Source organism: Tachysurus vachellii, chromosome 11, assembly GCF_030014155.1.
Source record: "Tachysurus vachellii isolate PV-2020 chromosome 11, HZAU_Pvac_v1, whole genome shotgun sequence".
NCBI lineage: Eukaryota > Metazoa > Chordata > Actinopteri > Siluriformes > Bagridae > Tachysurus > Tachysurus vachellii.
In genome coordinates, this window is record NC_083470.1 from 12,856,766 (window position 1) to 12,883,193 (window position 26,428).

Consider the following 26,428-nt stretch of genomic DNA (forward strand, 5'->3'; position numbering starts at 1 on the left):
CAGCTCTAATGCTCCCACTTAGGAGAAATTTGTTCATATGTGTGTATGTGTTTAATCTGATCAGCTACATAATAAGCATGAAGCATCTGGAAAGGTTTGCCAAAAAAGGGAGGGAAGGATCGAGAGCTCCTCTCGTCAGGCACAAAACATGCCGGCACATAACTTAGCAATCCTACATAAGCTTATTTGGCACGTTTTCTTCCTCATGTTGTCTCAGGGAGTTTTCTCCTTTCTCCTTTTCCTTTGCTCGTTAAGGCTCTAAATCTACATCCGGATTACTCTAAAGCCTCTTGGTGACAGTGTCCAATGTTAAACTACTATACAACTCAATGGAATAGGGATTGAATAGGAGTGAAACTCTTGAGTTATGGCATCTGGTCCTTTGTACCTGAGTACTTTGTACTTGTTTTTTTTTTTTAATCAGTGAAACGCTTGACTTTCCTTTCCTTTTACTTTTTATGTTGGTATCTGCAGGCAGGCACCTATGCGACCACCTGCACACAGTTCCCTGGGCTAAGGTTCAAGGTTTACTTTCTTGCCTCGTTGAAACAATTTTTGTTAATTGGTTTATCGACTCTCTATTTCAGAATAAAAGATTCCTTTGCATACACGCCAGCATTGCTTGCCAGGCTAAACGGATGGAATAGTCTTCAATGTGTGGTTCAAACACGCAAGTACACAGCTAATCCGTTGCTGATGTCCAAGTTAGATTAAGTTTACTATAGCAACAGTATTTCTATCTAAGCTTTGCTCTGAAAAATAATGCTTTATAGGATGATATCCATTATTGTCCCAACAGTAACTCTAAAGCAAATGTCCAATTTCCAAACCTCCTTTAGACAAATTCTCTGTGAAAGGTGTGTTATTTATGTTGTGTGCTGCAGAGGGATACTTTATCTTTCCTTATTTAAGCGCTTTAGCTGCTAGTTCCATGCGAGAGAGCCTGCAATCACTGAACCTGCCATGACAACTTAATGAGCTGAAGTCCTGATGAAAAGCCTTTCCGTTCTAATCCACTATTATGTGGCTTTTTTCAGCAGGACTGCAAAAAAAAAAAAAAAAAAAAAAAAAAGGAAAAAGAGAGAGAGGGAGAGATTTATTTCCCTCCCACTCCTTGTCCCTCGCTTGCACAGAAACATTTCCATCAAACACAGGAGATAGTCATTTAAACAGTCAGCTTGGGACCACCGAAATGTAGTTGGCTCATTGTCTTGTTAGGATAAGCTCTTGTTTTTCGTCTAGAAGCCATTCAGATGGTTGACCAGGATAAGATAGTGTTCCAAACTCCACCTCCACACACACACACACACACACACACACACACACACACACACACACACACACACACACACACACACACACACACACACACACACACACACACACACACACACACACACACACACAGCATAAGTAAAGAACAGAGTGGGAAAAGGCAAAGACATGAGACAGAGAATGAGCGTATGTACATGTGTGTGTGTGGGTGTAGGGGGGAAGTGATTGTGTGCAGGCTTTGAGTGAAGTCCTGAGAATGTTCTGGACCACACAGTGTGTGCTTAAAGTCAGGATGACTCTGTGCTCTTCTCCCACAGCGTATTGTTTACTTTTACCAAAAAGAGCTGTGCTGCGCTGCGCAATTGCACACAAACACAAGCAAACACTTGCCCTGACTCCCCTCTCACCACCAACGACCTGAACAGTCACACACATACTTCTTCGCCTGCAAACACATTTATGTTGCGAAACGTTACTTTATAAGTGCAGTTTATAAGGTTCGCCAGTGTTTGTAGAGCTGTAATTATCATATACTCTAACCTCTGCTTAAAGCTCACCAGTTTATTCACATTTTTGTTTACATTTTTCTGGAAGTCAGATCCACCCCTGCCAGTACAGATCTGCTGAACCAAACTCCTATTCCTTAAAAGGTAAATCACAAGAAATACCAAGTTTAAGCAGCAAAAAGTAAATAAAAACTACAAAATGCTCCTTTAAATACCAAGTAATGCCTATAAAATCATATGCATGTTACTTATAAAAATATTCATATATGTTTATGAAATGATTACATTTCCAACTGCAATGCAATGGGTGCACACTTGAAAAAATAAAATTATGCCCAGTCTCACAAAGATGCAGAAATAAGCACAAACAGATAAGTATCTGCCCTCACACTCTGCTGCAAGTGTGTGTGTGTTTGTCATCACCATCCCTAAAAGCCCTTTGTGCAGCCACACACATCCTGTACTGGCCCCCGGGAGTCCCTGTGTGATGCCGGTGCACATCAAAGCCGAACGAGGGCTAAGGTTTGAACTTACATCACAGGCTGGGACAGGTATGCGCATTCCGTTACGTGGGGGATAGCATGAGGGCAAAAAGTCGTAGCAACTCTGATACAGCCTGGCCCCTAGAAAACAAATGAGCCCTTTCCTTCAAGATCTTAGCACATGATCTTGTCTTGACACAATCTCAGGCAGTAATCTTATGTACAATGACCGGTTAGCAAAAGAGAGATGTTTGTGAAAGTGGGACAGAAAGACAGACAGAGTGAGACGTATTCACCTCAAATGGGATTCTCCGGTTTTGGCCAGTTTCACTGAAGGCATGAGCAAGAAGAAAGACATCATCCACTCCCACGCCAAGAGCAAGGAATGGCAGCACCTATGCACACACAGGAAATGCTAGAAAACCCCAGTCTTTCTGCAAGAGAATACAAGTTTTTTTCATTTTCAAACATAAACTTAGTGAGATACCTGAGTGGTAGCAGCGTTGAAAGAGATGCCAATGAGAGAGCAGAGGCCAAGGCCGGCGGCGACGGACAGTGTGACCAGCAGCACTCCAGCCAGCCCCACTGCTCCCTGGGATTTGGCACAGTCCCAGCGCAACATGGTCAGACACGCATAGGCAAGCTGCACAGGGGTGACAAAAAAGCTATTAATATTGATTACCATTCAATAATGTATGGCTTAGGGTGGCTAGTGTGAAACAAAATGCACGGATACCATTAGCAGGTAACCACTGGCTATTCGGATTCCGCTGACACTAGAGAAGGATTTAAGGATGTCCTCTAGAGTAGTGGTGGTAAATGTCAGTACTTTCTGAGACGAGTTGATTGACACACTCTGCTGGACCACCTTAAGATGATTACAGAAACATAGATAAATATAAAATTCATTAAGATGTCTTTAACTTCATGGTAACCACAACAATACAATGACTGAGAATCTGCACACTGAAATACAAAGGCCAGTTGTCTAATATAGAACTAGGCTTTACATTACTCGATTGTTGTCAGTTTTGAATTTTCCATTTTTTCAACTGTTAACAATTAGATGAAAGAAAATTTCAGTTGATTTACCCCTCTCATTACCTTCCTTTTATCCAGGGAGAAATACAAACACGCACAGCGCGCACAAAGGGGAAACCTATACCAATCAGAGGTCAGGGCCTAAACAACACAGCCCAGATGATGTCACCTACAAACCACCAATGGGATGGCAGCTGGGAAAGAGATTGAGCGTTGTGTGGTTTAATGTGTTCCAGACGGGGCCACATCACGCGTACACCGGATTTAAATGTGACCTTTTCTGGCCTTACATATGCACCTCCCCAAGTTCACATATAAACACAGGCATTTCAAATATGGTCAAGAAAGAAAGACGAAGCTTGATTTTGATCACCCAAACAGCTGGGACATAACCTTGAAGGTGGTTGTGTGTGATAGATGTACACTATCTGGAATGTGTAGTTTACTTATGAATTGGATTCCTTTAAACACATACGAGAGAGAGAGAGAGAGAGAGAGAGAGAGAGAGAGAGAGAGAGAGAGAGAGAGAGAGAAATAGTGGGGATAGGGGGTGGGTCAAGAGCGTGAAAGAGGCTTTGATGTAGACCAATAAAATTCCATTTCCATATTAGTTCCAGGTGGGTTCATGCTTCGTAAAGGGTTTCAAAAGCATTCCAAATAGCAAGTCCTATGTCAGAATAACTCACTTATCGTATGGGAAACCCTTTTTTCTATGTAAAATGTGGGGTAAACAGTGAAAAGTATGTGATCACATAAAGGAACAAACCATAGACCCTTCTGACTATTCAGCACTGTTAATGAGAGCAGCAAATGTCTGCTCACTTGCCTATATTATTTATTTATTTTTTTTTACTGTTATTACAGAGGACGTAATGCAATCTGTGTGCATGTGAGGGCCACGAGCAGCTGACTTACAGTGTAATTAAAATTTTCCATGTATGCCATTGAAAATAAAGCTACAGGTAAACATTAATCTGAACACTAGGCTATGAATTAGCAACAAGTGTTACTACATGAGTAAAAGCAACAAGGTATGAAATCTCTCTCTCTCTCTTTCACTCTCTAAGTTGTTTGATTCAGAGCTGAATGCTAAAAGCCGGCTTTTACCTCAGAGTACTTCCTCTGCCAAGCTTCCAGGATGGCAGCCGCTTTCTCCTCGTTCCAGTTCAAGTGCGAGACTTCATCATAGCCCTTAAAGTGCTCATACATCTGTTTAGGGGTCATAAGCTGGAACATGGTCTGAAGAGCCTGGGCACTGTTGGAGACAGGTAATTAAAAAAAGTCAGATATGCCACAGTGACCAGCTTCTGCGTCTCAAAAAAATCTACTCAACAGACGTGTATCTGCAACGTTGCTCTTGTGTTCAGATACACATTGATCCATTTCTGTCTTTTCATGGGACACAGATGGTAGCTACGTTGTTAGAAATGTCACTGTTTACTGTCCTGTGTGTTTCTGGTTACGGCATCACAACTCCGTTCAATTCATTCAAATGATTCATTCATTCAGATGAACAGGATTAACAGACGTAAATCATCAGAAATAGTAAGCCATATTTATCAATAATATTCATCAGAATCAGTGAACTATACCTTAAAGGACACTACTGACAATAGCAAACGTAAACCTGACTTAAATCTGACACTTATATAGCGCTGGGTCTAGCTGTGTGGTCCGAGTTCTCTCAAACTTCATGCCGAGACATGCTGTACTGCCACTTTAGTTCTTCTTCAGACCTTCAGGTTCTGTGTTGCTGATGCACTATTGCTATATGCTATATTCTGCTCTGCTCAGACTTACCTGAGAAGCCTGCCGCTATTGTTTTTTGTGGTTCCTCCAATGATGAGTTCCTCCTGCCAGTGCATATACTTCTTAGAGACCCCATGACAGCCACCGGTTAAAACTTGGCCAATATCCAGTGGCTATGGAAACAAAAATGGCAGCAACATGTGATTATAATCATGGAAATTCTACACATTTATTTACACGTCATATTGTGACACCTGCTAGCTTTTATTTTGTTCTCCATTGATTAATTTACTGCTGTCAAGGAACCCTATTTGCTGCTGTAATGACAATTCAGTATCTAAAGCACGAAAAGCAATAAATCTACTAAATAAATGATACACAGAATTGTCCTAATCGTGTTTCATACGGGGTGATTTCTGTTATGCGGATGTCAGGATTACCTGTGTAGAGTTCTTATTGGGAGCTGATAATGGGCAGTCTGGGTCAGCAGGGTTGATGCAGGGACGGTCCATGTAGCCACGACCAACCTCAGCCTTGGCCAGTATTTCTTCCCAACTGCCCACAACTTTGGTCATGGTCTGCATATCGGCAATCAATGCCATTGGGTCAAAGTTCATCCACTGCAGAGGGGGTCTACCACTGTGGCAGGACAGAAGAATCAGCTTTAAACCAAAACTCTATCTTCATTTCAACAGAGCATGTCTGATTTGGCATGCTAACAGCCTAGAGTGCATCTGATTTATGAGATGATCTAAGCTCTCTGTGGAGAGGATGGACTGCATCTCATATAACTGTCTTTGAAGCGGCAAAGCAGCACCATGGGCGGTATTTGAAAAGATAACTGACGACTTCGGTTAAGCCGAATCCACTGACAGAATGGTTCGAGGACGGTTTCTAACTTTGGGGATAGAGGCAGCATTAAAGGCATATATTGGGATTCAGAATGCCTCCGTAATGACAGCTCTGCTAAACTGAATCAGTCCAATCGTTGTAACTTTATCCTCAACTAATTACTTTATTCTCCTGGTCCAGCCCAAGGCCTACAACATCCCCACAACTAAGAACTTTTTAAATCATATTTAAAAACCACTAATATTTCTGTTCCGCTCTTGGTTCCAGTCGCAGTCTGGCCTGTGCTTTCTGGGCCTCTCTCCCTCTTTCTCCTCAGTAAATCTGTCCACATGCTATCCTTACATGCCCTCCCTTGTTCCCTAAGTCCTCACTCCCTCTCTCCTTTGTGCTGTCGTTTTCTTCCACTCCTAGCGATCCGCTGTCCGCCTCTCCAGACCTCCCGTTGGTTCAGCACTGAACTAGCCGTCCATCTTTGCTGCATCTCTCACTTTTTCTCTTTTCACAGCGGACTCATCTGGCTAACCCTCATTGCCTTAGACCACATTGTATGTGCCTAACCAGGCTTGAGTCATTATTCAGACTCCCCCAACCAGAACACAGTCAAATTCTTATTTACCATCTACATGGAGGGAGGAAAGAGAGGCTGAGAGAGGGAGAGGGAGAAAGAAATTTGTGTTCTGCTTTTGCTGGACTGGAGGGAATCCTTCTGAGTCTAACTACTTCACAAAGTTATTAAAAGCGAAAGGGTAACAATTGTGTGGGATCCCAGCTTGCCCAGGCCAGAGAGCAGTTACAATGAGCGCCTTTAGAGAGGAGCAGTGCAGTCCTCTCATGCACAAATACAACAAAGCATCCTTGCCAAATTACTGTTTACCGTCCTACTGCCGTTGACCCTTGCTCATAAGCCCATTTCTCATGCCAATCACTAAGGTTCTAGCATTTTATACCACAAACTATCCCAAAAATCCAACTGAAAAACATTATCGGTGACCGTCACTTACGGGAGATAGGCAATGCCTGAGTGTAGCTTAGCACCTTCCCAGAAGCAGTCCAGAGGAGTGATGACCAAACAAGGATGCAGGTTCTCAATGATCTAAAAGCATAGATGTCATTATGTCACACCCTGTGTAACGGTGATGTATGTTACATACTATGCTCACTTGGTAGTATCTCACCTGGTAGACAAAATTGTTTTCTGTGAGGAGTTCTCCTGATTTGTAGCATAAATGTTCTAATTTCCATTTCCTACAAGGTATGAAAATCACAGAAAAAGTTCAAGAGAAGTTCCAGTTTTACATAAACATACAATATAAAAATTCCCAAAGTGATGTGGGAGAAAAGCACGCACTGCCCCCACATAAATCTGTACAATCTTCTTAAGCCAATACGAATGGTGTATTTTACCTGTTGTACATGTAAACATGCACTCTGCTAGCTTTAACGGCAGAGTCCAGGTGCTGCTTAAGTGCCTCCACTGTCAGGATGTTAGCACTGTGCTGCCGTGGAGTCTGGATCATTAGCTGAGGGTTAAACATGGCCTCCTCGCCGATCTTCTGCCGTGTGTATTTCAGCTCCTGATTTACCCTGCCACCCACTATAAGGAAGGGAAAGAAGGAGGAAGGAAAAATGTATGAGACATTGTGACTGGAGCTAAATATACTGTGGACACTAATAATAATAATAATAATAATAATAATAATAATAATAATAATAATAATAATAATAATATCTGAAACATCCAGTGATCCAGCATGAACTTTATTACTGAAGTTGACATTGTATAGAGGTTATGCATAACAATGAAATAATTTAGATAATTCCACTGTGCCATTATTACAAACATAACCGCTCACTGCTGTTGAAAATAATTCTGTATAAAAAGTACAGAGGGTCAAAATAAGAAAATAGCATCACTATATAATTAGCAAATAACATCATTTTGAAGAAAACTCTCAAAACACGTGTTTAGCCAGATATTAGACATGTATGATTCATAAGTGCAATCAAGGGCACATAAAGTAAGTACTGTGTGTGTGTGTGTGTGTGTGTGTGTGTGTGTGTGCGTGTGTGTGTGTGTGTGTTCTTAAGAGCTCAGGCTATAAAGTCCTCAAGTGGCTAAAACTGCTACAAAAGTAGTCTTTCAAAGAGACCTGCTGACTGGTGGCCAAGTCTGCCTCTCAAAGCTGACGATTCTTCATGTTCCATTTACCTTCCCATAGAGAAAAATCAGACTTCTCTGTTTTCAGGATCAAGAATCTGTCAAACGGCTGTCCCACTTACACAAACTATCACACAATGTGGCTCACTCATGCAAGTAATTGGGTAAATTTACCACAACCAAATACACACCAGGTTTTATATTTTTAATCCACCTTAGCGCTGATGTCGGAAAGTAGGAAACCTGGATACCTTTAGCTATTACGAACACTAAATAGCTGTAACTGTGCTGAGAAAAGATTGGATAAGTCAATTTGTCCTCAACGGTTTGTATCAAGGATTTGTGACTTTTTTTTTTTACTCGTCGCTTCATGTACATTCCTTCCAGCTGGCTTTGTACTGTATGTTCATGCTTTATTTTTTCTTCAAGCAACACCAAAAAGCACAAGTTCACTTTTTGTCTTATTTTGAAAGCAATTATTTATGCATGTTGTGCATTTAATAAAAACGAAACATAAAAAAGGGTTTTAAAGAAACGACTAATCCCGCAATAGTGATCAGTTTGAACAGTAGGCCTCAGCTGCGCTTTTTTGCAGCCATTGTAACTGAATTAAAGATAAGAAACCCATGCTTTTCTCTGAGGCTAGACCACCAAGTCAGTTTGGAAAGACTAGCAGGGAAAGGAAAAATGTCTACCCACATTAGGACAACACTGTGGAGTCTTTCTTCCTCAGCCCAAAACGCACTCACATCTGATCTTGTTTTAGGGCATGTTTATAATATCCATGATTAATCGCAGCCTTGACCACAGCCAAGCTGAGCTTCAACATGGTTATGGAAGCCAGGTTGATTACGGCCTAATATGGCTTAGCATGTTCTTTATTTGGTCCTCTGGAACACCGGCAGTTTTTGTTGAGAAGAAATTTTTCCGAGGAGTCATCAGAAAGCTGTGACTGTGTGGCAAAGATCTCCTCGCTATGAGGAGAATGTGAGCTGAGTAGCCTGCTGATGATTGGATGTTCACCAGATGCAAGAAAAGATTCACCAAGGAAAGACAATAATGCACACAGACGGATTTACAGAGATGAAACTCAGTATGTGTTATGCAACATGCCAACAGATTTACAAGCGTTGGATTATGGGAATGTCATCATACATCAGGATCCCATAAAACCTATGTCTGGAGCACCTGAGCTTGCTTAGGATGGTTATAGTTTTGGTTTGGGGCTCATTTACATTTTACGGCCTCACTTGAATAACCATTATATATTAGAATGGCTTTGATAGCAGTGTTGCAAAGGAAACACTTTGATCAATTTTAATTAGCATAGTGTATATCATATACGGCGTAAGCAAAGCAGACATTCAGAAAAATGCGCATCTTATAATGAACTTTTTCTGCCTATATTATAACAGGGTTATAATTTCCCATTATGGCCCTTTAGCTGTGTCACTGTGTGATATTTCTCCCCAAGTATTGAGCGAGAGATGTGAGTGAACTGGGTGTGCATGTCAGTGTGTTTGAGCCTGAACTGGGCTCATTCATTTTGTTGCATAACATTAACCCCTGACCCTCCCTTTTCACTGCTGGGCGAGTGTGGATTGGAAGGGGCCCGCCATCGCCCCCCGGTTTTCAAGCTTTGCCCTTCGATTCTCACCATTCAGCCATGAGCTGGCTTTTTATTGGGGTGCCTTAGACGCTAGCATGGGGCTCCTCTCTTCAAGAAGGCACCCCTCTGATACACACACACACACACACCACATCACAGCTCCATTGCTCTCTACCTGATCCTGCCAACTATACACCATCCTGGCTCTAGCCAATCCTGGGGCCGCTCGCTGGGGGCTGGCGAGGCAGGGAGGGGAGCTGCGTGTGGTGACACATGAAGGCACTTTTTATGAGTGTGTTGCGGGCGGGATTAGCTGGATTAGAACCCAACTTGGGGAGACCCCCCTGCAGTCATGCGGAAGTCCTTGAGCAGTTTTTGAGATCCAGAGCCATGCTCACTATTTCTGCTGGGCACTGCCAAGCTACCTGCTAATGGATTGCCTTTATATTTTTCTTGTCTCATCAATTACACCAGGGAGACTGAGCCAGTCCTGAACTAAACATCCAGAACTCTCTCTCAGCACAGTTTATGTGCACTTGCTGAGCCAGCTCTGACTAATATGACGCAAGGTTTATCAAAATCATCGTTCAGCACTAACATTTTAGTTTAAGCAAAGAGAGTCACATGCAGTGAGCAGCATTGACTCCAAGGTCTCCGGTTTGATCCTGAGCTCATGTTACTGTCCGGGTTCCATTCTACATTTATTACCACATGGGTTTCCTTCTTTTGTTTCCTCTTACCACCCTGTTTATGGGTGGTAAGTAGGTTTGCTACTTAAAATTGGCCCTTGGTGTAAAGGAATGTGCATGTGTCTGTTCACAGTGCCCTGAAAGATAGTGGCATCAAATCTTTCCAATTTACACCCAGTGCTATAAGGATAGCCACCTTGACCCTGACCAGGATAAAGTGGCTAATAAATATGAAAGAAAATATTGCAGCTTCAATAAGAAAAAAAAATCCAAATTACTTCCAACAAATGTTCTGATACTATGAAGCACCTAGTAATGTTATGCTGGACAATTTATCTTGATTCCATCGAAGCTGACAGCAAGCTAACTTTGCATCCTTAATCGTGTACCCACTGGCCACACACCACCAACACTCCTCAGCCCTTTAGAACCTTCTGGAGATAAGAGAAAAGAGGGATGTGATGTCATTGATGGTGGGAATGAAAAAGTAAGAGAGAGAGTGAGAGGTGACAGAGAGAGTTCCTGACCCGCAGCTGTGGCTGAATGCCCCCAAGCAGTCTGCCGACCCCTGACACAAATTTTACACCGCAGCTGCCATTTACTCCACGCTGCATTACCATATGTATGGCCTGCTCTTCCCTAATTATGCTAATCACATGTCCAGAGCTGCGCCTTGAAAAAATGGGTGTATTTAGCAGTCCGCTGCGTACAAATGCAGCTTACTGCAATCCAGAGATGTACATTCAGAGTGCCTTGAAAGGCCAGATTTTTCCACGTTGCTGGCTTCATTCAGGTCGCTTACCCTGGAGAAAAAAAAACTATTCAAATCAACTAGATTGCAATGCAACAAAAAAGTAGGGAGAGAATGTGTGTGTGTGTGTGTGTGTGTGTGTGTGTGTGTAAAACTCATAGTACTGAGGATTCTGAGTGTGCACCAACCCAAACACTGAGCGAGTTCCAGCAAAATAAGATATCATCCACACGCATCCACGTGTCTTGGAACTAAGTTTGATTCTCTATAGTAAGCAACTATCTGTAACTTTGGTTGCAAAATACTGTACTATTGTATTATCATACTTTATATGACCACAAACATTATAGTGTTTTTTCTGCAAGTAGTCAAAATGTCACTATATGCCCATACACTCATGTTAGTTCAGATCTGCTAAAGCAATTCCTAATTCTTGTAAATGAGTGAAATAAAAGAAAAAACTCTCCTCAAATCCATTGTTTTAGGCTCCCTTCAGATTTAAATCGATAACCAAGCGACAGCTTTTTTACGAAGTCTTACAACACAATATCAACATATCTTTTAAGGTGTGTTGCTCAATGCATTCTGTATCTCTTTCATGTCTCTCTACTCTTTTTCCACTTTGAAATTTTAAGCCTGTTAAGACTGAAGGAAAAAAAAAACTGGCCCTCTAGCCCAAACAAATATCTTTATAACTGCTTCCACTATCTTCTTTCTCCCTCTTTCTCTCACTCTCACTCTCAGAGCGGACGAGAGGGGGAGGGCCGGACCACCCGGCATCCGTGGCAAGACACAGTGTTTACATTGCTGTGCTTCACTCTGTAATACATCTGGCATCCCAGGGTTGGACTCCCAAGAGAGGAGGGGAGGGGAGGAGGGACATGAGGCGAAGAGAGTAAAAAAGAGGGGAGGGTGTTTAGTGTGGGGAAACGTTTCGGAAGGAAAGCAAGCAGAAGCCAGGGGGGCACATGGGGAAGTGAGTGAGTGAGAAAAAGAGAGAGAGAGAGAGAGAGAGAGAGAAACATTCTGGTGTCTCTGGTTTTTGAATAACATCAGGTGAAGGTATGCAGAACATAAACACAGGACTTGGAGGCCTTTCAGGATGCCAGTTGTGAATGGGAAGTACTCCATTTGTCCCTGTCTTCAACACACATCTGTCTTTTTCAGATGGTTTACAGCAAAACTGACAAAAATGCTCACTGGAAGGAAAATTATGCACATAACGTAATCCTGTATTACTTATGGAATCAACATTGCTTACCACAACAAGCCTTTGCTGGTGTATCTGCACAGTGTGAGCAATAACAGTACATCTCATATACTATGTATGTTAAAGTATAACACAACATATGCAGACATCATTTACATTGGCTGTTTTAATCCACAGAGAAGACAAGATATATTTACACATATGCATCCCAGACTATATACCCTTGACTATAACTGTGACAAAGAGCCAATCCTATCCATACGTTTAATGGGGTGTATGCACTTTCTTCCACCTGTTAATGCTTGTTCTACTAGCTACATTTTGGTCCATTTGCTTCCTTCTCTAAGAATCATACAAGTAATGTCTGAAACAACAGATGCTTCAGAAATCTGCCATAGTCATATTGATCACAATCACTGATAAAATCATACTGCCCCCTACTGGGTGCATCTAATACATTGCTTGTGGCTCTTAAATTTAAACTGACTTCAACAATGAAAGGAATATAGCATAATGGTGCTTGCCTCTTACTATATTCTCTCCACCTACACCATGGGCTGGAAGCCCTCACTCCACACCAGGCTCATTCAGCCTGGTATCAGATGAGCTTTTAAATAGTGAAGGCTCCACTTGATGACCTCAGGTCCTAAGGGACACAGCCTTGTGGCCTCCAATTGCATGCCCCCTACCCCCCTTTTTAGAGAATGGTGCCGTCTAACTCAATATCATAATGGTTTCTCTGCGGGTTTGGTTGGTGGGATGACCTACAGAACAGAAACTGTTCATGAGACATGGTTTTAATTAAAGCTTAAAGTATTTTCCGCAAGGAAAAAGGCATAGATTGTATTGTTGTAAAGCTGAAATCACTCACAATCGATCAAAATCTCTTCATGAGCTTTAGAAGGGTTTCAAGATCACTGCTTCTGCACAGACCTCATCTTAAACCAAAAAATGTACAACAAAGTAATTACATTGTGAAGAAAAAGAAAACTGTAAGATGGCAAAGTGAGTAAAAAGACACAAACTTACTACCATCTTTCTGGATCTTTGTATCAACACTCATGAACTTTGCCTGTTGTGTGAAAACAGAGCTATATTTTTGTGGTTGCTTTTAGAGACATCTTTCATCAGTGTGTATAAATTTAACTGAGACATCATACTGAGAAAGTAACACAAACCTAACAAGAAGTATATTACTGTTTCTCTCCAGTTAGCTTGGGGGATACCTTTCAGTTACAGATACACACTCAATCATGAGCAGTTGAAAATGCATTAAAACACAAAACTGACATGGTGAACGTACGTGCGGTTCCTTTCAGAGTCGGTTAAGAGTAAAAAAAAAAAACACAACCTACATCAGTCTTAACTGTACAATTTGTACAGAAACCAAACAAATTATATTCCTTGGACCTGCACGGTTCTAAATGGCGAGTGATGAAAGCTGAGATGAGATCACGCCGATTCCCATTTGAGCTGAATTTAAGCAGAAGGTACAAGACAAAGTGCAATAATGGGGTCGTTCGGAGGTCGCTAGGAAAAGACTGTTCCAAATGAAACATAAACATGCATCCTAATGGACACCGGGCCAATATCTTCCAGCTCAAAATCCCAGGGACAGGCAGAACTAATCTATCCCTCAGCTACAGAGCTTAATCCAAACAAACAGATTTCAATGTTCCTGCATCTGGCAGCTGTCATCTCTCCAAATTTGATCTCTAAGAGGGGGGCTGTCACTTAATAAGTCACTGAGCAACCGTACATCCTTAAAAATGATGTTTGCGTTGTGTTCGTGTTGGGATTGATGAAAATGATGGCTATAGCATCTTAAACATTGTTCCTACAGGTATTTCATTTTCATGAAAAATGGATCAGTTTGCACTCCACATTCAAGAAAAAGCCTGCATATTACACACACACACACACACACACCTTTGTTTTTATACATAGCATTACAGATATTTCTCTCTCTCTCTCACACACACACAGTACATATAATTTAGTTTGGTTTATTGAACAGAATACATCACATTTTACTGAATGTAAATTAAATCTACTTGGCTAAAAAGCACTTTAAGTTGCTAGTCATGACAAGGTAGTTTTTATATACAAACAACAACAACAACAACAACAACAACAATAACAATAACAAACAACTCTACAGTTACAAGTAACTTGTTCCTGAATCCCGAGAAGAGCTTTATATCAGTGGCTCCTTCAGCCTTATATTCTGATGTGTGTAATTACTGAAAAGAAGAACAATCTGTCCAACATTAACATAATTAAATAAGAGAGACCGTGTGCCTGCTCATATACAGCGACTTTAAAACCTCCATTTTGCTGGAATGCAGATCAAAGCCCCCACTCGCTCCTCCCCCTCAGTGCAGGGGGCAAAAAACACTCCACCCGCAACTTAACTGCCCCAAACCGCGACTTTATTTCCTCTAAAATGGTCTAAAATCATCTCAGATCTGTTAGTTAGGCGAAGTTCTTCTCTATGTGTCCCGTCTTCAGCCTGCGTTCTCTTTCTCTCTTCATCCTTTAACCCTGAGACAAATCTTTTTGGAAAGTTGAAAGCCGTCCAAAAAAACAGGGACCACACACAGTCACTGGGATCACATTCAGCTGCTGGAGGCAGACACACACACACATACACACACACGCACGCGCGCGCTCGCTCGCACCCCGTCACAAAATGGCGGCTTTGTCAAACATCTTTTTACTAAAAACACAAATTAGTCTTAGCGCGAAACGTCTCGATCGGGTTACGCGCACAGCGATAATTCAGCGTTAGACAAATGAATAAAACTGATTTTTTTTCCAAGATTGCATGCAGGTCATCATTCTCTAACACAAAATAAACAATTCTATGTGCATCCCACATACGGTATCTTATACATATGTTAAAGAAAACAGCACCATATAAAAGCCCAGATCTAAGAGAAAGAAAGCTTTTTTTCTTACCTTCCACCCAGAGGTTCTCCACGTTAGTCTCCAGATTAGCTGCCCTCAAACCAACAGCGAAAGCTCCGAATATTAAAAGGCCCACAACTAAAAACTTTCCACAGTTCTTTTGTATGTAACAGCCGAGTCTGAACAAAAGTTTTTGAAACTTTGCTCTCAGCCACAGCGGTGCTTTTCTTCCAGTCGCCTTCCCCTATAACAAAAAAAAATCAACAACAAATATTAGTCTATTTCTTTCCAACGGGAAGATAATCAGTTTGAACCATACGATTGCCTACTTATTTATCCAGTGCACTGTGATTTGTCAAGCACTTAACATGATCAAACCCACCTGTGACACTTTAAACCGTAACTAATTGTGTTTAGTGGTAAAAATTTCTTATAGAAAAGTTCACTACATGTGCACGTGATCCTGAGTTCATCAGTTCTAGTCATTTGTCAGCTTCGGATAAATGGTACTAACTTTCAATGTGTTTTTATGCCACGCATTTAGTCTATTTCGAGTGGTAGATATTTGCTCACAACGTGATAAACTCCTTCAGGGTTGCAGTGATTGTGCGCGTGACCAAAAGGTGTCAAGTGATTCGAGTTTCTGGGTGCACGTGGGTTCCGCTCGTGCAAAGGCGCTCAGGCTTAACCATAACATGCCACATAAACTAACCTAGTAAACAGCGCGTGCTCCAGTGCAGCACAATTTTATCACAATAGGACAGATAATATGTGGGTTGGGATGTAGGCAGAGTCGCGCGACGCTGAGAAACGGCCATCACACGGGGAGTTACTGCGATAAACGTGAACGGAAGAGGGGCAGCCACATGGACCTCAAGTTGTACGGGAGGAAAAACTGCTCGCTGTGTCGATATTATCGCCTTGTGCATTATGCATGCTAGAAAACAGCAGTTGTACCTAAATCACCGGAACATAAAGCGCATCTAACGTACAAAGCCTCAATGTGACAGTTCTCTCACAGTGAACCTGAAACAAAAAGTCACTAAAACAAAACAAAACGCAGTACCGTTACGCGGCAACTTAACAATAAGGATGAGATATTTAACCGTGCGTCCTGTAGCGACTAATTCCACATCGAATAGATTTAAAAAAAAAAAACAACAACAACAACGCAAAAGCACCTCCGATATCTGGTCAAGCGCGAACGCAGCATCGCAGTAACTCGGCCGCTGTAAGTACTCCAGGTCCGGCGGGGCTGCGCGAGCGCTCCATCTGGTCCTCCGCGTCACCCTCGGCCGATCGGGATCCCCGTGTTCCTGATCGAAGGAGACGTTACCAGCCGAGGCCATGTTGTCCGGTCCTCGCTCTCGGCACTAATCGATCGGCCCGCAAGCGTCGCTGAATATCCGAAGAAAACGGCGTTTCTCTGTCGGTGCTCGCAGAGCCACAAAGTGCTTCATGCTCCTGTTTGGCACGCAGAGTCAGAAGCGGCGCCTTCCATTGCAACATTTCGCGAATCCGGACGTCTCCGATTATTCTCGCATTCACAGTTTTTCTCTTTAAACAAAAAAAGCAGAAAGAAATTCAGAAGCCAAAGCGCTTTCTGTAACGCGAGGTACGACGGCGCCGCGGCCGATGCATTCTGTGTTTTGTGCTTATGAGTTCCTGTGTGTGTGTGCGCGTGTGTGTGCGCGTGCGTGTGTGTGTTGAGGGCCGCGGGACACAGCGGTCTCTCTGAGATTCAATAAGATGAGGGGGGGAAAGAGAGAACACTCTCCATTCGGAGACGGGGGAGGAGGAGGATGAGGAGGGGTACGGGGAAGAAAAAGAAAAAAAAACTTCAGCCCGAAATCCCGCCTCCAGGTCTGTCAGGTGGCCGGAGTCTCTCTGCTCTGATTGGTTCCAGAAGGGCAAAAATTACTCAGCAAACACGACTATTATTAGCTGCTTAGCAACAGCTCACCAAAGTAGAGAGACCACCCAGGCGGCCCGAGTAGCGCGTGTGCGTCCCAAAAGTCTGAGGGGCGGGCCCTACACAAGCCCCGCCCACTTTCTGCGACGGAGGAGCTCGAGCTAGCGGTTGGATTTACCTCAGTGTGCTAGTTATGAGGAGCGGAGTCGTTTTTATAGGAGCAAGAACTCGTACAGTTTGAAAACATAACAGACGTTTCGCTGTAATACGATATCTGATTAATCCAAGTGTAATGTATAATAATTTGACACTTTAACTGGCATGGTTTAGTTTGTGGGTTAAAAATCTGGACTTATAGCGACATACAAGTCTAAAACAAACAGAAAACACTCCTCTTCTAGACACTTAATGCTAGTGTACTGTCCCATATTTGCAATTTTGCATTAAGTTTATCCTGAAATTGAATCTTTTATTTTCACAGATTTTTCTTTTTTTGAGTTTCGGGTCACTGAACATTAAAAACAAGATCAAATCAATATGTTATGACCTTCATAGTCACCAGATATCAAACCGGGTGAACAAAAAGTGTTCTTCTGCACCTTCTGGTGTAGAAGGTTTTGGGACACCATCATCATTAAAACACCAACAGATAAAGAATATCTCCTTTCATGCCATCAATACAGCTCCAGAGACCTGAAGAATCTCTATATGCTGAGACACAGAAGCTGCTCATAGTGGGCCAAAACTTTGTGTTGTTTTGATTAAAAATGTAAAGTTGTCATACACTATTTAGCCAAATGTATGTGGATACCTGACCATCAAACCAAAATGTGCTGATACCAGAGCCACGGCCATTAACACAAAGTCGGTCTCCTTGTGCTGTTATAATAACTTCCACTCTTTTGGGTTTGATTACTAGATTGAGGAATGTAGCTTTTGCACAGAGGAGTTGTGATAATCAAGTCTGGGTTCTTTAGTTCCAGTGAAAGCAAATCTTAATGTTACAGCATACAAAGTCATTCTAGTCAATTATGTGCTGCAAATTTTGAGGCAACAGAGGAGAAGGCATATATACAGTATGGTTGCACTGGTCAAATGTCTGGATACATTTGGCCATATAGTGTATTACTGTATATAAGTAAACAGTAAAAAATAAATTTGGAAATGTACATTTTGAAATCAGCACCTATTCTCACAGATACATTGTTATGTATTTTTCAACCATGCTTTAGCTCGTTTGCAGACTTTGCCTGTCTCGCCTCTGTTTTTTGTAAATTATTCAGGCCAACCTCAGAGAGGTTTTAATCTGAAAAGTAATAAGTTTTCACAACATAACGCTGTTTGCTTTCCACTGATGGCATGAACTTGGACTGGGTTTGATGACGAAGGTCATCGACACAAGATTTTTCCTGATTGACTTGTCACTCTGCCAACAGTCGTGTTGCTTGCTCCTGTTTATTAATTCTAAGACCTTACTTTTCTAAACAGTAGGCTTTTATCTCTTTGCAAGTGACCGCACTTAAGTCCTATGTGTGCATGAAAAGTGACTGGAGTCATGTGTTCACAATGAATGAGAAATTTGTTATTATAGTGTAATAATGTTGCTCTTATTATTCGTCCTAATAGCATCAACATATTAGGCCTAGAGTTACTAAAATGCACAGTGTTCCTCACTGGATGTAAAAGACAACAATTGTTTCTTATGTACAAGGAAATAATTATTCAAGAAAACAGATCTTTAAATTCATATGGAAGGCTCATTTTCCATAAGATTGACCACAGCTCATGGTTTTGGCCATGGCAAGACTACTGCATAAATTCAGTGTTTTCATCGACAGACTGCTACCTGCCACTCTTGCAGACAGTCAAGGCCAGATGCAGTTGACCTCAAAAACACCTCAGTATAAGTATAGGTATGAGAAGCCAAGTCTAGCCATTAAATTGCAGGGAAAGCCTTGCTTTGGCTGAAATAAAATGACTCTTTCAAAATAAGAGTATGGTATTATGGTAGACAACATTAGCAAGCTGTATACCCGCGTTGTATGATGTAGTTTATCGCTTATTATCCTTAATAGATATATAAATATATATGTCATATACATGATTGGCCGGTCTGTATTCCCGTATATGGATGAGTGTCTGTTGTGCAGACTGTCTGTAGGTGGTGAACCAGAAAGAGCTCCTGATCTCACATGTGGAAGCACTAGACATATTGCCATGTATCTGTTGTCAAGTTGTCATGTAAAGAGTCATCTGTTCCTTTGCGGATTGTGCAGCTCGTCAGGCCCAAATCACATGTCACATGAACCCCCTTTTTATTTTTTATTCATGTATTATTATTATTATTATTATTATTATTATTATTATTATTATTTTACAAAATAGAAAGCCATTTCGTTTATGGATGCAGTCATTAAAATTCCACACATTGTCCAGATGCTGCCATCCAAACTGCAGACATCCTAACAGTTTGTCTTGGATGACTGATAATGGTTGCACCCAAGACCTCCTTTTCAGCCATATCATATAGCATGTTTCAGTATTACTGACACAAACATTTCAGTGTGAAAGTCTTCATTATGCATTTATATACACTCACCATCCATTTCATTAGGAAACCTGTGCAACTGCACATTCATGCAGTTATTGATTCCAATGTCAAGTATAAACAGACTGTTCTGCTTGTTATTTCTTTCAATGGAAATGCAGATGTAAATTTTGTTGGACAATAACTCAGTGTCTGTGATTCAGCATGACATATAGTTCATCGTACCTTTGCTGGATACTAAAGACTGAATTGTGCTGAGTTGCATCCTGTGTAGTCTGTAGTGAGTTTCAGAGTAACTCCCCTTAAGTGATTTTCATCTTGAACAAAGAACTTTATCAGGACACTGAGGTGATTCCTTAAGGGTGATTTCCAAAAAAAAATCAGAATTGTCTATCATTGTACTGCCATGGAGCACTGACAGGATGTGTTACAAACTCTAGTAATGACTTTGATACGCTAGTTCTGCCAGACAAATAACGAAATGGAACAAAATATAATGAAACCATGGTCCTGTGGAACACCTGCCAGGACCTTGTCAATTTGGATATATTAAAGTGGTCAGATGTTGAACATGACACAACGAGAAGATTTTATATGCTAATCATGTGAGGTCACCACCACAAAGTGACAACTTTGTTATTTGTACACAGTAAGAAAACAAGCACACAACTAGCCTCTATTAGCTCCACAGGAGACTGCCCTTGCAGTCCTCAGTTTACTCATAGAATTAAAGTTGTATACATAACCTTCTATTTACTGCAAACTGCACCTTTTACACCTGTTAGCGTATATTCTTAAACACAAAATAGAAACAGCTTGTTGTTGACATAAGATATTGTGGCATGGCTATGATTTATTGATCGAGTGACACAGGTGATCACAGCTTCAGTATAAACACACATCTTCGTCTGCGACATTGTTTTTTTAATATTGCTTTTATAATTTGTTTGCTCATTTGCTCTGCAAATGAAAACAGGTCCCAAAGAACCACACTCACTGATATCCTGTCAGCTAACTAGCTCACAATAATTTAAATAAAAACTTTGCTCCCTTTCTTTCTTTTTATCCTCATTTGATGAGCTTTTATATTTTACATCAGATGTTATGTTCATGGAAATTGTATCATTTGCATTGTTCGCTGATAATGATAACTAATGGTAACGGTTTCAGTTGGACTGTTGCTACAGTTAACATGATGGAAACAAGATAAGTGTAGTGATACAAACATTGAAATGTCTTTGTGTGGTTATACTAAATACTATATAAGTCACTCTTGGCAACTCTAGTGGACTAAGACTAGCTCTTGTATAAATAATATTTAGAGATGATTAAGGAATTTGTGAATAATCATTTCTCTGGGAATAAGCTTATGTTTTTACTAAACATACTAACTTACATTTATATTTCTTACATTTATTAAAGGACACTGTACATTCGATAAGTTTCACGTCCTATAGCCTCAGTGAATGACACTACACTGAATTTTTATAACTTTTACTAAATACTGTATATACACTCACAGACTATTTTTATTACGAACACATGTGCACCTATTCATCCAGGCATTTATCCAATCAGTCAGTCATATGGCAGCTAAAAAAAATACATAGAATCATGCTGATATGTGTCAAAAGCATCAGTTAATATTCACATCAAACATCAGAAAAATCTGCTCTCTGATTTTGACTGTAGTGTGGTTGTTGGTACCAAACTTTAAGTAGGCTGCTTTAAGTATTTAAGAATTTGCTGATCTCCTGGGGTTTTTTACATACGTCTCTGCACTTTAAACAGAATGGAACAAAAAAACACAAAAATCCAGCAAGCAGCAGTTCTAAAGGTGGAAATACCTTGTGGATGAGAGGTCAGAGAAAAATGGCCAGCTTGGTTCAAGCTTTCTGGAAGTCTATAGTAAATTAATTACTACCCTTTTCAACCATGGTGCGCAGAAATGCAGCTCACTGGTTGATCCTTGAGGCAGATGTGCTGCAACAGTAAAAGACCACATAAGGTTCCACTCCTGTTAGCTAAGAACATATCAAAATCTCATCAGAAGTGTCCAGTTTTAATCAACCTGTGTGCAAGGCAGACTCACCCTTAAGGATATGGATAAACAATCTTTTAGGTCATGAAAATGTTAGTCATTCCAGACTTTTACAGGCAATACTAATTGCTGTTAATGCCTGACTATCAGGGATTTGACCTGACATCTTTCTTTTCACTAGTATTAAACCTTGACTACAGAGTCCAGCTCTTTAAAATCACATTCCTTTACCTGTTTGCAAAAAAAAACAAAAAACATATATACACTAAACATAACACTGATTAACACTTTACAAAGCAAGAATTGTTTACAAAGCAAGAATTGTTAAATGGATGTTGAACATCCATTTAAAACAGATGTATTGGATACTTTCCATTGAATTCTATCTGTTAAACACTCCTTCTTGCCCTGTTACTCCTAGCGCTCCACCGGGTCCTTCATGGCGTCGCACCCTTGCCTCCTCTTCTGTTTACTTTGCAGCACAAGGTTGTGTTCAATCATGTGGATGTGTTTGACAGCTATGAGCACTGCCCTGCCAATGTTTACACTCTCCAATTTCCTCAGCGATCATGCTGTTCTTGTATAATCACCGTGACACTGGGGAAAGTGGAAAGATCTACAGAAAAAAGAGCTATTTAGTTAAGTTCTCAAACTGGAAATGTTCAATCACAAAAATGTATGATTAACACATGTTCTTTTCCAAACCTGCACAAGTCAACCATTCCTGCATAAACCATAGTTATGAGTTGAAAAGGGCCTTTTGGAAGTCAAAAAGTTAAATAATGAAGTAAAAATAAAATAAGGGAAATTAATTGCTGAAGGGCCTCACATATCATTCATTCATTCATTCATTCATTTTCTACCGCTTATCCGAACTACCTCGGGTCACGGGGAGCCTGTGCCTATCTCAGGCATCATCGGGCATTAAGGCAGGATACACCCTGGACAGAGTGCCAACCCATCACAGGGCACACACACACTCTCGCCTCACATATCATTTGAGTAAAATGTCAGTGCAGCTTGTGAGTTCTGGGCAAACATAAACTCTCCAGACTGTTCTTTATTAGCCTTATCTCAAATTTGGTACTGAATTGACTGTCGTCTCAATACCATATTTGTGGGGTTCTTGCTGTAGTTTGAGTTTCCTCATCGTAACTGGTCTACTCTTTAATGATAATCTTTAACAATTATTTAGTGCAACCTCATCACTATTTCAAACTCTCAATTAGAATCAAAATGCAAATAAGTGAATGGGTGTCAAATAAGTGAATTCAGTTATATCATAATTATTGACTTTACTTCACTTCAACAGATAAAAACATTTATTCTTCAATCATGCCATGACTATATTTCACCAAAACCACACAAAAATGTATTTCTATTTATTTAGCTCATTTAGTTTCTATGGTATTCATCCTAACCTAAACTAACCTTGCCTATAAAATTATGTATTCATCCTTGACTAAATTATCTTCCAGCTAGGGGTATAATGTTTTAGTATTTGAAAAAAAACACCACTGCCTGTACCTACAGCATTTGGCAGACACCCTTACCCAGAGCAACTTAGATTTTATCCCATTTAATACAATACTGTTAAGGGTAGGCTATACTTGGTGGACATGGGATTTGAACTCACAACCTTCCAATTGGAAGACCAACACCTTAACCACCAGGCTAACACATATGTACCTTTATCTAGTATATCTTTGTGTGAATCTAAAGTTTAGTGCTACAGATTTCTCTGTCTGGTTAATTAAAAATTTAATACAGGTGAAAAAAGCACACAGATAAAAGCCAGCAATGTCAGCATGGTCTGTACATTCTTGCTCTAACACTTCCTCAACTTCACCTACATTACTCGACACCATATGGGTAATGTCCAAGACAAAAATGGTGTCCAACTACACTACCTATGGTACAACACAGCCTAAAAAACATGGACTACAGCAGGCAGCACCAGCGATCACACACACCTGTTCCCTATAACAGCTCTCAGTATGTAAGGACTTCTCACTCACACACAACTTGTGAAGTATATACACTGTGTTTTTTCTCCAGGTGTTACCTTGTCTCATTTCACATTTTTGCCTTGGCCTTGCCTAGTCTGTGTTGTTTGCTTATCACCTGACCTTTGTCCATTTTCTGATTATTACTTTGTCTTATATTTGGGAAATGTCTGTCAGTGTCTGTAATAAATCTGTTGCTATACCTGTAATTGTGTCTGCTTATACAGACCTGCTCATACAGATCTGCTCATACAGTCCAGGTTATTTACAAATTTAACTGATACTATTTTCCAGAATATAAGCAAATCGTATCCTAATTTATACCACAGGGATCCTTACCAGTATCCTTACTAAGGATGCTGTAAAGGTAACTGTATTAAGTGTAATATAAAAACTTTGCACCTGAGCAACTTTTCCCATGGGATCCAAGTTCTCACCAGATGACCCGTGAACCTTTCTGGCAAGCTTGAATGTCATATTTAGATATTAGATAACATTTAGTTATGATTGTATTGTTAGGTTTCTTGTACTCACATGTACTTACAGTATGTATACAGTCTGCATTAATAACTATAGAGTTTAACTTATATTAGTCAGCAGACTAGTTTAATCAGCAAAAGGAGTGTACTAACAGTCTGACAGTTACACGTTAATTGAATTACAAAGAATTGTATGCAATTTACACAATTTAATCATACATAATTTTTATTATGCAAAGATTGTTTAATGTGTATTTGATGTATACATCAAATTGTATTATGATGATAATAATAATAATAATAAGAAGAAGAAGAAGAATAGCAATAATAATAATAATAATAATAATAATAACAATAATAATAACAACAACAACAACAATAATAATTATTATTGTTGTTGTTGTTGTTATTATTATTGTTATTAATAATAATAATAACAATAATAATAACAACAACAACAATAATAATTATTATTGTTGTTGTTGTTGTTATTATTATTGTTATTAATAACAATAATAATAACAATAATAATAACAACAACAACAACAATAATAATTATTGTTGTTGTTGTTGTTGTTATTATTATTGTTATTAATAATAATAATAATAACAATAATAATAACAACAACAACAACAATAATAATTATTATTGTTGTTGTTGTTGTTGTTATCTTTTTTGGTATTTCATTGTATGTTTAGTTATTTCTTACCTCACTAATAAATGATAGTATCTATGTATGTAACTTTCTTTTTTTGCTGAATAATGCATGTCCTTTTCCAATTTGTTAATATTATTTAACACATGAAATGCTAAGCACTAGATAGTGATTGCTTTTAGACAATGTTTACTCTACAGAATGTGAACCAAATGCCATAGTTAATTCAGTTGAACAGACAACACATTAACAAATCCCAAAACACATTAACAAATCCCAAAACACATTAACAAATCCCAAAACACATTAACAAATCCGAAAACACCTTAACAAATCCGAAAACACATTAACAAATCCGAAAACAAATTAACAAATCCCAAAACACATTATCAAATCCGAAAAGACATTAACAAATCCGAAAACACAACGACAAGTCAGACAACCCGGAAACGGTAGTGTATCGTTTTTGAATGGAAACTTACCGATCATTGGACAAGACACCTGTCACTCAAGATATACAGGTATGGAATCTTATGTGTAATGTGTAAAGTTCTCAGTTTAAATATAAGAAAATAACAGAATTAATCCACAGTAATCCATTCCATCCATCCATTCCAACTTTTCCCTGCGGCAGACTGTTGAACTTCATGTATACTTTGAGTGACAGGTGTCTTGTCCAATCACAAACTATACCAACCTCTTCCGGGTTGTCTGAAATGTCGTTGTGTTTTCTGATTTGTTAATGTGTTTTCGGATTTGTTAATGTGTTTCGTGCACCGATTCAGACAACCCGGTAGAGGTAGGTATAGTTTGTGAATGGAAACTTACCAATCATTGGACGAGACACCTGTCATTAAAGATATACAGGTGAATGAAAGGTGTCTCGTCTGATGATGGTAAGTTTCCATTCACAAACTATACCAACCGCTTCCGGTTTGTCTGACTTGTTAATGTGTTTTCGGATTTGTTAATGTGTTTTCGGATTTGTTAATGTGTTTTCGGATTTGTTAATTTGTTTTCGGATTTGTTAATGTGTTTTCGGATTTGTTAATTTGTTTTCGGATTGTTAATGTGTTTTCGGATTTGTTAATTTGTTTTCGGATTTGTTAATTTGTTTTTGGATTTGTTAATTTGTTTTGGGATTTGTTAATGTGTTTTGGGATTTGTTAATTTGTTTTTGGATTTGTTAATTTGTTTTCGGATTTGTTAATGTGTTTTCGGAGTTGTTAATTTGTTTTGCACTTCTTGGCCACCGTACATATTGTCTCTGAAAGAGAACATTTAAAATCATGAAAAATATATACAGTTGTTTATATAGAATAGGTTTAATTGTGTAATTGACAATTATGTTATTTAAAAGGTTATCGAAAGGATAGTGATACTTTGAAAAATATTGAACTTAAATGCTTGCTACATAACAAATGTACTATAAGGAGCGGTAAACAGTAATATACTTCACAAAGAGGATACTATGCAACGAGTAGAACTAATGATGTCTTAGTTTTAGAGTGAACAGCAAAATTTATTCTTGATTATTCAGCTGCAACATGGCAT

General features: G+C 39.8%; 1 protein-coding gene across 2 annotated transcripts in view; it reads right to left on the reverse strand.

Annotated features, from left to right (window-relative positions):
* The window catches only part of ptch1 (patched 1), a 45,478-nt gene extending 28,546 nt beyond the window's left edge, over nucleotides 1–16,932 (reverse strand). For both annotated transcript variants that reach the window (XR_009649174.1, XM_060881272.1), the window contains exons 1-11: nucleotides 16,414–16,932; nucleotides 15,284–15,476; nucleotides 7,310–7,499; nucleotides 7,081–7,150; nucleotides 6,907–6,998; nucleotides 5,494–5,692; nucleotides 5,105–5,226; nucleotides 4,412–4,559; nucleotides 3,000–3,131; nucleotides 2,751–2,906; nucleotides 2,560–2,658 (exon numbers count right to left, since the gene is read on the reverse strand). Coding sequence is in view for 1 of the 2 variants with exons in the window: in XM_060881272.1 (XP_060737255.1) it covers nucleotides 2,560–2,658; nucleotides 2,751–2,906; nucleotides 3,000–3,131; nucleotides 4,412–4,559; nucleotides 5,105–5,226; nucleotides 5,494–5,692; nucleotides 6,907–6,998; nucleotides 7,081–7,150; nucleotides 7,310–7,499; nucleotides 15,284–15,476; nucleotides 16,414–16,581 (1,569 nt within the window). In the remaining variant the exon portion in view is untranslated. The remainder of the gene's footprint in view (nucleotides 1–2,559; nucleotides 2,659–2,750; nucleotides 2,907–2,999; nucleotides 3,132–4,411; nucleotides 4,560–5,104; nucleotides 5,227–5,493; nucleotides 5,693–6,906; nucleotides 6,999–7,080; nucleotides 7,151–7,309; nucleotides 7,500–15,283; nucleotides 15,477–16,413) is intronic.
* Nucleotides 16,933–26,428: the final 9,496 nt, after the last annotated feature.